Consider the following 13,719-nt stretch of genomic DNA (forward strand, 5'->3'; position numbering starts at 1 on the left):
TACAACCATGCAGAAGTGCCTCTCTGAACATCGAAGCAGATTAGCTGCAGCAGCAGAAGACCACAGCAGGTTCCACTACTGCTAAAAAACAGGAAATTAAAGTGGACAAAATGAGTAGATAAGTGTTGTCTGGGGCTCAGTTTCTCCTGCAACATTTGGATGGTAGAGACAGAATTTTACATAAACATCATGACAGGACTGATCATCCTGCCTTGTACTGTATCAATGGTTCAGGCTGCTGCTGGTGGCCCCTTAGTACCAACTGAACATTGTTTAAACACCACAGCCTGCCTGAGTACTGTCACTACCCAACAGGAGATTTATTCCGCAGTGACTGTGTGACGCTATCATGTCAATAAGGACCAAAATCTCAGAGGAATGTTCCCAGCACCGTGTTCAATCTCTGCCATGAAGAATTAAGGCAGTTCTGAAGGCAACATGGGATCTTAAGTGCATTTCTTTACAGTGCTGCAGTGGTTAGCACTGATGGCTCACAGCAAAGCGGTTCTGTGTTTGAATCTGTGTGGTTTTCATGTGCTTGCCTACTCCAGCTTCCTCCCACAGTAAAATAACACACGTGTTAGGTTAATCGGTGAATAAAACTTGGCTGCAAGTATGGCTGTGAAGGGTTGTCTGTGTCTGTATTTTAATCCTATGATAGACTACCCAGGGAGTACCCCGACTATCACCCAATGACAGCTGGGATAGGCTCCAACCCCCCTCCCTCTGTGATATTTAAAATGGAAAACAGTGAATAATTTCTTCTAATCTCCTAAAAAGAAAACTAAAATAGAAAACTGACACCACAGTCTTAATGCAAATCAGTGCTAATCTTCTTCTGGCTGCAGCCCCATATTAAATGAACAGATATCAATCTTCTCGCTTGACGCTCAGCAGGCACGTGAACAAGAAATGTTTCAGCAGCCTCTGTTGAATGAGCAAACAAATTAAAGAAATCACCAGTCGCTTCTTGGATTCACGAGTTTCTGTTCATTGGAAGAAAAAAAAAACCCTCATAGCTGCTTCTCTCAGCTTGCTAACAAAGTTTTATTCCGTCTTTAATTGCAGCAGGTTATAATGATGACTACTGAATGAGCCCGGCGAGGATACAACAGCTTTATGCTGTGCAGGTACGGGCACTATCAAGCAGCATGAGTGCAGTTTAACATTTTCCTCAACTCCATGGAGGAGGAAATGGCGAGGCAATTACATCAAGCAGGTCACAGCTTTTTCTCCTTTCTTCTGTGGCTTTTTTCTCAACAAATGTTCTCCAGAGAAACAGTTTTGCCATTTCTTTTTTTTTTTTAACCTTTTTTTGTGGTTTTGTTTTCAGTGAAAAAGGAAAATGTAACTGCTACATTTATGTAGTAAATACTCCATCTAGACTGCCTCCCTTTTAAAATCAAAAACATAACTCTTGCTATGTTTGGTATAAAAAGGCATACTGCAATCATAAAAGTGTTTCTTTCTTTGTTCCTTCTGATCCACAAAAACAAACAACTCATTGGAGTTGGAGCGTGTAGCACTGAATGGATTTTTATCAGCTCTGTGTGCAAGTGTGCCAGACTGAGCTTTCTGCCTGCACAGAAAGAAATATATGCGTGCTCGTGTGCGTGCATGTTTGTGTCTATACACTTTTTCTGTACCCCCCGTCCTGTTTCTATAATGAGTGAACTTCCAGCTCAGCTCACATCCCCTCCTGCCATTGCCCCAGGACAGGACAGAGCTGCCAAGCTGACCACTGCAGTAATTGTCTCCTCTTTCACTCTCCCTGTCTCGCTCAGGACTCTAGTTGGTTGTTAGGGCTGCTATGGCTCTCCTCGGAAAAGCCGCGGCTAAACACTGATGTGGTGGGTTTCACTTTGCAACATGTGGTAACAGAAGTGTCTCTCCCTCAGGCAGAGATGAGTCATTTCCAAAGTCTAATGAGTCTAAATGAAGAAGACTTCATTATCTGGGAAGAGTCAGTCAGACAGTGAGACCTTTATCAAGGGTGGAAAGTTAAGTCGAGGCTGCCTGTTTAACTTTAAGTCAGGAAGACAGTATATTACGGTAATAAATAAATTAAGTAGATAAAATTCAAAAACCAAAATAATATGTGTTCTACTGCAGCTCCTTTCAGTTTGTCCTTGTTTGTGGGTCTCTCTGCCATTGAAGAGTTTTCCATTTCTCCATTTGAATTTGCCTGAATCTGAGCACAGAGTATAGCCCTGTGTCCATCACCTGTATTCATCCTGCTACTTTGGTCAGCAGTCACATCATCAATAAACATCAGTGATCCAGTTTCACTGTTAGCCATACACGCCCATGACATTGCCTCCACTATGTTTGACAGGTGATGTCACGTCGGATCGTGACCTGTTCTCTCTTTTGCAATTTTTTTCTTTTCCCCTCATTCTGGTTCATTTGAATTTCTTAGAAAGGTTTGTAGTCTTTTTAAATATTCAGTCTAACCTCTGGCTTGAACCTTGTTGTAAACTTTGTATTTCCATTCATGAGGGCGTCTTTTGGTTGTCAGCAATGATAAAGCTACCACATCGAAAGTGTTTGTAATTTGTTTTTGTTTTTTCTTAACCATGGAAATAATTCTGTCATCACTCATTTTAGCTGTCTTTAGTGATTTGTGACAGATGGATAGCAGCAAGTGTAAAAGGGAAGGTTAACAAGATGGTAATAAGACCGTCTATGATGTATGATTTGGAGACAGGAGGCCAAGCTGGAGGTGGCATAGTTGATTTTTCTTAGGCGTGACTGGGATGACAAGTGAGTACATCAGAGGGACAGCTCGGCTCACCTCAGCGGTTGGAAGACAAAGTTAGAGGGGCAATGCTCAGATGGTTTGGACATGTGCAGAGGGGAATAATGGATATATTTGACAAAGGATGTTGCATATGGAGCTATCATGCAGGAGGAAGAGGAAGACCACAAAGAAGATTTATGCATGCAGTAAAACGGACATGCAGAGCGCTGTTGGGGACAGGGAGGGAGATTATCTGCTGTGACAACCTCGAAAGGAAGCAGCCGTAAGAAAAAGAAGTGGATTTGGGCACTCCAAAAGTTTTTGCTGTCTCTAATTGGTTTATTTTGGGTGGGTGGGGGTGGGGTTCCATCCAGTAATAGCCTTAACTTGCACTAAAATCTCTTCAGGCCTCATAATCAAAATTACAGCCAAATGTAGAAAATACAAATATAATTACACTTTTAATGAACTTCACATGACTTCATTTGCCACGAAGTAACAAGGGAACAGGCCTCACTTTGCCACGAAACTGCTCGTCAGTGCAGTTAATCGTGTGCCTCTGAAAATTGGGGACTCTATATATGAAAATGTCTGTAACTACTAAACAGTTTTTGTGAAACCTTTTGAATTAAAGCTGAAAGTCTGTATTTCTACCACTATAATCCATTATAGTGGAGTGCAGAGGCAAAGCTACCAGTATAAGGATTTAGAGCTTTAAAACACATTTCACCAGTTACACTTGTTAAAGCGTCTGGTAGCACCAGTAGTTTTTCATGGTCTTTCTTCATCTTCTATTAATGACATTCTGACTCAATATAGACCTGACCTCAGCAAGTCAACATGTGACCATTACTGGACAAAAAACCCCAACATCATCAAAAAGCATAAAAACCTTTCAGCAGTTTTTTTTTTTTTTCAAAGAGGACTGAGTGTGAAAAAGATTTCTGCCTTTCCTCTGATTTGAGGTTTTAGAAAATCTAACCCATGATGAGAGACTTTGGTCAGTCATGTTTCTTTTCAGACCAGATTTAGTGAAGGGTACAAATAGAGACAATGTCTGTGAGACAAGAAGAAGAAGATCTGAGAGTGGAAATGGTTAAGCAGAGGAAATTCACCATTATTAAGGGTTTAAATCTATGTACAGCAAAGCAAAAAGTTATTAATAAGCTTTACTACTATAACACATTTTTAAAAAGCTTTGTCGTGTTTTACATTTGACCAGAGCTTTGTTTTTGCATTTAGTTTAATGTGGAGGGATTGATGGATGGATGGATGGATGGATAGTTAGCCTGTATTTGCTGTGATCTAGAAATTTCAGATAAACTGAGACAAGTCCACAAAAGACTGAAAAACTAAAGTATGCTCCTGTTTTGAAAACTCACCTGAAGGCTTCGATAATGTAGGAGGTGACAGCGGCCCCGCCTTCATGGGGATTGGACTGCCAGGTGAGGGTGACTGTGTTTTTGGTCACCTCTGTTATGACAGGCTTCTGTGGAGGTCCTGGAAGCTGGATGAACTCAGAAGCTCTGGACACTGAAGAACCTCCATCTTTCATTACAGAAACACACACACACAAAAATAACATAATTACATCATATCAGTGGGCTAAGTTTGATTAACATTTTATCTCAAACTGTACTTTGTCTTGTGGAAGCTACAGATTGTGCTCCTATGAAGAACACTGGCAGACTAAGTAGTTTCTTGGGAAAGGAGGTGTAGTTGAGGAGTGACAGAGTGTGAAGTGTAACAGACAGAGAGACTGTGGCGAGTTTCAGTCTAAGTACCTCTGACAGTCAAAATCCCACTCCAGCTCGACTCTCCTGTGGTGCTGGAAACCACGCACGTGTACATACCCGAGTCCGTGTCCTGTTAAACAGCAGTCAGCATTTGAGACAGACTTGAAAAAAAATAACACAATAAATGCCACAAACACTTTCACTTTTTCAGCAATTTCTGCTAATTTTCATTTTATGCTTCTACTCCACTAGACTTTTACGACATGTCAAAAAGCAGTTTCATACATAGAAGAAGTTATATAAGGCATGAGCTAGCCATAGCATCCACCACAGCAGTAGTGAAGTAAATCAAAAATAAAGAAGCTAAGCCTGCAAGCTAGTTCAGGCAGCTTGAGTTGCACAGCTTTTCATACATCACACACCAAACTCATCCTCCCTTATTGGTTTGTTTAAGCTGTAAATGTAGCGTGTCACTGCTGCTACCCCGCATCATTACCTGCTCTTTCAACCCCTTCACCACCCCAACATCCACCTGTAAGCTCCAAGGGTGATTCATACTCATCTCTGCCCTGTTGCTACATGTAAATACTGCAGGGAGCGAGGAGCTTGCAGACAGCACGCTCTAACTGTTGCTACGGGCCTGCTGTGATTTTGACCTTGGCGCTGTGTCTTGTTCTTTCTTCAGTAGTAGATGCCACCCACTTTCGTGCAACTGACTCTACTCAGCTATTGAGCCAAAGTACTTAAGACCAGAGAGAAGAGAGCTCCAGTGCTAGAGAGGCTTTTTTGGTTTTGAAGCTCGTGAGCTGTTTGTGTTGTTGGTCATTAACCTTTTTAATTTGTGCTTTTGTTTAGTGACTCCTGGGCTTTGCTATGTTTCTCTTCTTTTGAGTTGGATAGCAGCTCGTCCATCTCTGTCTGTTTAATTATTAATCAAAAGCTTTACTTTCATATTTTGCCTTCATCTCTCTTTCATCAACACTTTTTTTGTAACTTTACCTTTTTAGGGGAATGTAACATTATAATGAAGCTTATGTGTGAGTAATATCAGTAATCACTCATCTGCCTGCTTTCCTGGGTCTATTACATCACTTCCTCTTTCCCACAGTGTCAAATTCAATGCCAGCATCGCTATAGTCCATCTAGTCCAATCATTTTCTTGCATGTCTCTTAAGAGCCAATCATGTCTCTGTCAGCGTACTTTAAATCTCAGCGATCTTCTGTCACTCTGCCTTTCAGGCCCTTGCAGCCCACCTCCTCCTCCCCCATCTCTACCTCACCCTGGTCACTCAGCGCCCCATCCACGCCTCCATCTTCATCTTCACCCTCAGCTATACTCTAGTGGAGTCCTATCATAATTCCTATCATTGTTCGGATAAACCATCCTGCTGTGATGGTTTATCAGAGTCTAATCGCCACACAGCTTGTTAATCAAATTCTGTATCTTAATAAATCATGTTCATTTTTTTCCAAGTGACCTCTCTTTATCTAACTCATCACAGCTTAAAAGGAAAGACTTAAACAGTTTTAACTTTGATGCGATTTCGAATCTAATTTACCAAATTTGAGCCAACAAAGTCAAAAATTAATCAAAAGTAACATTCAGCCACTATAAATATAGTTTTTCTTTTCATGAATAAAATGAATAAATGTAATTTTGCATTTTAATCAATAAATAGCAATGTGCTTTCCTATAATTTTCTCCTTTTTGAAAAAACCCCCCAAATAATTAGATTATTATGGTAATTATATTTTAGCAAAATGTCATTTTGTATGTTCTGGCAGACTAACTATTACAGAAACATAAAAAGAATGATTTTGATGGCATAAACCTTACACTGAATTTGCTAAACATTTTATGTCAGTAACAATCTCTCACTTGAGAAAGCATTAGTTCTTAATAGCTAATAAATCGAGAGTTTAAACAACTTTAGTTAATGTGTTGCTGTGTCTCTCTTTGGGGCCGCATCAAGACGAGCATCTGGCGGGAAAATCTGCCAAATCAAACATGCAGAATTACCCGCTGTGGCGACCCCTTACAAATGAGGGAGCAGCTGAAAGTAGCTTTAGCTTTAATTAGAACAACTTTAGCAATTAATAGTTTTGCATCACAACAAAATGATCATAAATAATGGCTACAGTGATTGTTATTGGTGTAATAGTGTTTATTTGCTTATGTGATGAAAATAGCAGTGATTAATTATATATTGCTTGTGCATTGGCTCAGTGCAGTAGCGCTTTATGCATCTGCCAACCAAGTTAAAGATCTGTGATCAGATTTTGGGCGGAGACACAAATCCTTGTGGGGAAGGGCATCTGTCATTAGAATCCGCCAAATCAAACATGCTTAGCTACCTGCTGTGATGACCCCTTGTGAATAAGGGAGCAGCCAAAAGAAGCATTATATGCTGTGTTGTGTCCGACATCAACTATTAAAAGACTGTGATTAAATTCTGATGACATCAGAATAACAAGATATCTTATGTAGGATGTATTTATTTAGGATTAATAGATGTTAGCAAGAGTTTTTACTGAGCAGTGTGATCACTGTAACTCCTACGATGTTAAATGCTGCCACATAGTCAAAACCGCTGCAGTCTTTTTTCTTCTTTGGCTTCAGTCCTGCGATACAAGCAGAGAGCTTTTAACACAAACAGTTCCTAAGTCTGATCAAGAGGATGGTGCCTAAATCTGACCAAACAGCGAACAAAAACCAAAGTGATTGAAAGCTAAACTAAAGAATGAGCGAAAACCGCAGAAACCACGGTCTCCGGGACTTCCTGGGTGACCCCAACTGCCCACTTATATGCTCTTTCAGTTGATGCAATAATTTATTGCAAATGATAGTTGCCTGACTGAAATTTCATAATGATGTCCATTCGATGCTCTGTGAAGAGCAGTTTTATAATTATACACAGAATATTAATGTCCTTGAGAGGGCTGCTTCATTTAAACCCAGATAATTATTCTTTCATTGTTAATGCTGTATTTCTCACATAATGTGCTGTTTTTCTGCGAGGTGAGCTGACCCTCCGCTGGAAATTATTACAGCAATTGTGCTAGAGTCTAATTAGTACCAAAATATAAATGCAGATCTTTCTATCAGTTGTTTTGGACATTTTTGTGAGGAAACTATTAAGTGTCTCACTTCAGCCTGCAAAAGCATTTAAATAAGAAGCGAGCAGTAAACAACTCATACATGTCGTTATATTAGCGATGACATTATAAACGCATACAACACGCTTCTCTGTGATGTCTGCAACCATCGGTTACGTAGCACATCAACGCTTATTTGGAGGTGTCTGCCATTTGGTGCATTTTCACTGACAACGAGTGCGAGATGCTGATGAGAGCAGTGAGACGCAACCAGCACAGTTAACACAGTGAAAGACACCCAAAAAAAAGATTATCTTCAGAGTTGAGTGCAGCTGCAGAATAAGGTGATAATTTTAATAAATTTCAGCTCCGTCACAAGAGCCAGCCTTTCTCACAGCACGCACAGACATTTGAATTATTGTTAAGATAAAAATACGATAATGCCGCTGACAAATTTTTTTTTGACACTGTAATTTTTATTGATAGTTTTGTCACAGTTTAAACATAGACATGTTTTGCATTACAGGAGAAATAACCATGCAAGCACACAGTCAAAACAAAACAGAACTAAAGCGAACAAAAGGTGTGGGTGCCAATTCTAATCAACTACCGTATGCATGCCTGCCTTTGCTCAGCAGCATACATACTCCAGCTTATATATGTACTTTTATACAGGCATGCATCAATAGATATACAGAGTCATAGACCTTAAATGTTTTGTTCGTTCATTAATTTTCCTTGGTGCCATACAATGTCCACTTCTCCCACTTAGCAACGAAAATATCTTCCTTTAATCTGAGAATGTAAGTCATTTTTTCCATTGCATAGATTTCTCCAACAATATTTAACCAGTCTTTTGATGAAGGCAGATCCAGTTTGTACCAGTTTCTTGTTATAGCTTTCTTTGCAGCTATCAATAGGATTTTTGTCAAATACAAGTCGTCGTACAGAACATACTCTCTAATATTCCCAAGATATACAGTTTTAAAATTGTGTGGTAATTGGTAGCCCAAGATATTGCCTATTACAAGACTCACGTTCTTCCAAAAATTATGCAGTTTCAGGCACTCCCAAAACACGTGCGTATGATGTGCTTCCATGTTACCACATCTTCTCCAGCATGGCAAACTGTCTTGAGTCTGTTTACTTTTGATTTTTGGTGTAATAAAGAATCGAGTAAGGTGTTTCCACCCAAATTCTCTCCAGCATCTTGAGTTAGTCGTTGTGTTCTGGGTTTCACACATATCTAACCATTCCTCAGTTGAGATATCAGTTTTTATTTCCTGCTCCCATTTCTTTTTTATGTATTCAGTTGATGTTGCCGTGTTCTCTCTTAGATTTTTATATAGTACAGAAATCTCCTTGAATTGGAGGCCCCTGTATGATTTAATTATACAATTCAGGATGCCATAAGACGTACGCGAACTTCGTATTTCCTTTGAAAAGTAGTCTCTGAGTTGCAGGTACCGGTAAAAATCGGTTTTCTCTAGACTATACCGATCTTTTAAATCTTGGAAACTCATCAAATGGCCATCTTTCATTACTGTACAAATCGCTGTTATTCCTTTTTGTTCCCACTTCCTGAATCCTGGGTCGTGAGCACTTAGTATATCACCAACAACATAGGCAGCCCAGTTTAACATCTTAACCTCCCTTTCCAACTTACTTTGTTTAACTAGGCCAAACCATATCTCTAGAGTGTGGGATGTTATAGGATCAAGGAAATGCTGTAAGGTTTTCTTAAGTTGCTCATTTCCAAGAAAAGTCTGGACTGGGACATCCCGTACTTTTATTTCAATATCTTTCCATTTAGCATTAAAGTTCTGATCACACCACTTTATCGCCGGTCTGGTTTGGGCCGCATGATAGTAATCTTTTAGATTAGGGAGTCCCACACCACCTTGCTTCCTAGATAGTTGTAATGTTGTGTATTTTATTCTAGGCCTTTTACCATTCCATACAAATCTAGAGATGAGCCTATCCCAGTCCTTGAATTTTTCCACTGGGATCTTAACTGGCAGAGATTGGAAAAGGTACAATAACCGTGGGAGGACACTCATTTTTATTGTTGTGATTCTTGCACTAAAGTCTAGTGTAAGAGTTGACCATCGGTTTAGATCGTGTTTAATCTGAGTGGTCAGCCTATCATAATTTGTTTTAAAAAGGTCACTCAATTGTTTAGTCACAGTTACACCCAAGTATTTCATTTGTTTTGCAGTCCAGTTCAGTCTAAACTTATTTTTAACCTCTTCAGATGGCAAATAGTTGAAAGCCAGTATCTGAGTTTTGGTCACATTAATTTTGTACCCCGAATGTTCAGCAAAGATATTAATTACATTAAACATTGGAATTAAAGTTTGGTTTGGATTTTCTAGGTAGAGTATGATATCATCTGCAAATAAGCTGATGATGTGGTCTTCCCCTTTAATACTTATTCCTCTCACCTCCTCACTTTGTCGGATGGCCTGTGCCAGGGGTTCAATATATAGAGTGAAGAGAAGAGGTGAGAGGCAACAACCCTGACGGGTACCCCTCTCGAGAGAGATTTGCTCCGTTAGGCTGCCATTGATTCTAATTCGAGCTGTAGGAGATTGGTAAATAGATTTGATACACATCACAGCACCGTCATTAAAACCAAACCTTTCAAGCACGGCATATAGGAAGTTCCAATCTACACTGTCGAAAGCCTTCTCTGCATCCAGGCTTACTAGGGCCGCACTGCCCTTTTTTGTTTGTATCGAGTTAACTATTTGGAGGGTCCTTCTTATACTATCTTGAGTTCTACGTCCTGAGATAAAGCCAGTTTGGTCTTCATTAATTAAGTCTGTCATAATTGCTCCATATCGCTTAGCGATTATAGATGTGTATATTTTGTAGTCCACATTAAGAACCGATATGGGTCTGTAGTTGTTACAATATTCGGTGTCTTTTCCCTCTTTAGGGATTACTGAGATAATCGCCTCTCTCCATGAGGGAGGTGTTACACCCTCCGCAAGGGTATGATTGAATGATGATTGAAGCATTGGTATCAACTCCTCCTTAAAGTTCTTGTACCACTCTGAGGGGAACCCATCGGCCCCCGGTGATTTATTAGCTTTCAGACTGGAAATTGCTCTAGATATTTCTTCATGACTGATGGGGGCAGTCAGTTTGCTGTTTTGCTGCGTACCAATACGTGGTAAGTCTAGGAAGTTAAGAAAAGCAGTTTTCTTATCTTTATTTGAGGAACATGGTTGTTTATACAAGTTTTCGTAATATTTCTTAAATGTTTCTTCTATTGCTTCCTGGGTATACTGCAAGTTATTTGTAGATGGGTCTCTAATCTTGTGAATTGTATTAACAGCTTGCTGCTGTCTAAGACGCCGTGCTATCAGTCTAGCTTCCTTTGGGCCATTCTCATAATAATCCTGTTTCAAAAATCTAAGTTTTTTTTCCACTTCTTCAGTCAATATATTGTCAATTTCCTTTTTTAGTGTTTTAATTCTGTCTTGGAGCTGAACATTCCGAGTTGTTCGGTATAATATTTCTGTGTTTTTCAATTCCTCCACCTGGCTTAGGTACAGGGCCTTCCTCATTTGGTGTTGTTTTGAAGTTATAGCAATAAGCTTCCCTCTGAGCACAGCTTTGAATGCATCCCAAAACACCGTTGGGCTAATTTCTTCAGTGGAGTTTTCCTCTATGTATTGCTTTATATCTTTCTTGATTTGGTCTTTCGTTTCTTTATTATTCAGACAGCTCAGATTTAACCTCCAACAGGTATTTCTACGCCTACTATTTAGATTTAGCTTTAAATGAATGGCACAGTGATCAGCAATATCTGCCACTCCAATTGTGCATTCAGTTACTCTGTGTAGATCCCATCTGTTCATTAAGACATAGTCAATTCTTGAGTAAGTGTTGTGAGTCTTTGAGTAGTGTGTATACTCCTTATCCAGTGGGTGGTGTTCCCTCCATACATCTACCATTCCATGCTCCTTCATAAATGTATTAACCATTCTCGCCAGGCTGTTTTTGCTTCTATTTGTGCTTGTTGTATCAATTCTATGGTCGAATACCACATTAAAGTCTCCTGCACACAGCACAGTCCCTTCAGATTCTGACATGACTGTAGTAAGTAGAGTCTTCACATTTTGTTGGTTGCTCTCAGGGGGAATATAGAGATTGATTAGTGTCACCGCCTCCCCTTCTAGTTTACCTCTTACAATAATGTATCTCCCCTCACTGTCCCGAATTTCTTTAGAACATTCAAAATTAACTGAATTTTTAATAAGTATTGCTACCCCCCTTTTACGACTTTTCTTGCAAGTACTATAGTAAGAATTTCTGTACCCAAATTTCTTCAATTTATCATGCTCTTCCTGCGACAAATGTGTTTCCTGTAGATATATTACATTGGCATTAAGCTTTCTCATTTTGAGTATCACTTTGCTTCTTTTAATTGGGTTATTCATCCCATTGACATTCATTGACACCAGCGTTATATTCCTCATCTTTTCACTGTTAAGTTTTGCTTTATTTTTGGCTTATCACTATCATAGCATCCCACACTAACTCTAAGAACTTGGAACAAGATAACAAGAAACTTAAGAGAAACTGAAAATACGTATTTCTTACCCACAGCGTCCCTGTGGTTCGTGGGGTATATCCCTTTCAGATTAGGGGCCCCCGTGAGATCCAACATAGGTTCCTTAAGAAAAAAGAAAAAAAAAGAAAAGAAAACCTACCACTTTCCGGTCTACCTTGCCTTGAAAAGTAACAGAGTAATGAACCTTTAGTTTCAGAGTTCTACTGTTCAGTCATTTCCACCGGATTCAAATGTTTGTATCCTCACTTATAAGTTCTCGGTGTTAGATCGCTGCCATCCCAATGCATTTTGCAGTCGCTCCTCCAGCATCGTGCTTTCCCCGCTCCGCTGCGGCACCTCCACCTGTATTCCTCTCCTCCTTAGCTCCTCCGCCGCCGCCCGGCCACTGTCATATGTCCTGGCGCCGCTCTCCCAGTGGATCCTGATTCTGGTCAGAGGCGTCTGGAAGCGAATTCCTCTCTCTTTTAAGGCTTTCTTAATTCCAGCGTATTCCTTCCTCTTTTGAACCACGTCGGCAGCGTAGTCATGATCAAAGAAAAGCTGCTTATCCTGATGTACAACCTTTTTCTTCCACGCTGCCTTCAGCACCATCTCCTTGGTTGAGAACTGAAGAAAATTAACCACCACCGATCGCGGAGGTTTTTCTGGTCCGGGTTTTGGCACCAGAGCTCTGTGCGCCCGCTGAATATTTAGAGCAGAATCCGGCGGGAGCGAAAGCTCAGCTCTCAACAAGTCCTCCACACACTGCAGCACAGAGTTTCCTTCAGAGCCCTCTTTTAGGCCAAAAATGCGAATGTTGTTCCGTCGGCTACGGCCTTCCAAGTCAGCCAGTTTCGTCTGAATATTCCGTTGTTGCTGAAGCGACTGGATTAGAGCGTCTTTTGCGGCCAAATTCCACCTTTCCATCTCTTCCAGTCTTTTCTCAGCTTCTTCGAGTCTGGTCTCATGGCTAGCTAGCTCGTTCGCAGTTTCTGCCAGCTTTGTATTAATGTCTTTCTTGAAGCTGTCGAATTCGTCCTTCATTTCTTGTGTGATGTCTTTCTTAAACGTGGCAAACTCGGTTTTAAACTCTGCTTTAAGTGAGTGAATTTCCTTAATGATGTCCTGGAAGTCTGCGTGAGGGTGGCTAGCTACATCTCCTTCCATCTGCTCGCCTTGCACGCTGTTCTCGGACATGTCTGCGTTGCCCCCTCTTACCAGCTCCACTTGTTTCACAAAATCCTTAATGTTTCCTTGTCTTTTTGACCTTCTTCCACCTTCCATGGCATTTATTACACGGTTTAGCGGTGGAAATATTCGAATTCTGGTTCTCTTTCGAGTTTTGACCGGGAGCTGCAGGTTTATGCTGCCATCTTCCTTACGTCCCCCTCATGTCAAGAAGCCCGCCGCTGACAAATTTAAAATGCTAGACCTGCTTGCAACTGTTGTTCAGCTTTAAGCTCCTACGCTTCAATAAATTATTCAAAAGGCATATTTAAAGGTTTGCTACAAAAAAGCAAAAACACGTTTTAAAAAATATTTAAAAAATGTAAAAATTGGCACTTATACCTTTAAGCTCCAGG

The 13,719-nt window shown here is 40.3% G+C and overlaps 1 protein-coding gene across 3 annotated transcripts in view; it reads right to left on the minus strand.

Moving 5' to 3' along the window:
* The window catches only part of LOC146654318 (roundabout homolog 2), an 80,305-nt gene that overhangs the window by 17,738 nt on the left and 48,848 nt on the right, over positions 1–13,719 (minus strand). For all 3 annotated transcript variants that reach the window (XM_085379509.1, XM_085379507.1, XM_085379508.1), the window contains 2 exons: positions 4,525–4,606; positions 4,123–4,288 (listed from right to left, as the gene is read on the minus strand). In XM_085379509.1, coding sequence (XP_085235635.1) covers positions 4,123–4,288; positions 4,525–4,606 — 248 coding nt within the window. The remainder of the gene's footprint in view (positions 1–4,122; positions 4,289–4,524; positions 4,607–13,719) is intronic.

The sequence above is a fragment of the Rhamphochromis longiceps genome, linkage group LG14, assembly GCF_057381845.1.
Source record: "Rhamphochromis longiceps isolate RC_006_pf linkage group LG14, R_longiceps_female_GT1.1, whole genome shotgun sequence".
NCBI classification, from domain to species: Eukaryota; Metazoa; Chordata; class Actinopteri; order Cichliformes; family Cichlidae; genus Rhamphochromis; species Rhamphochromis longiceps.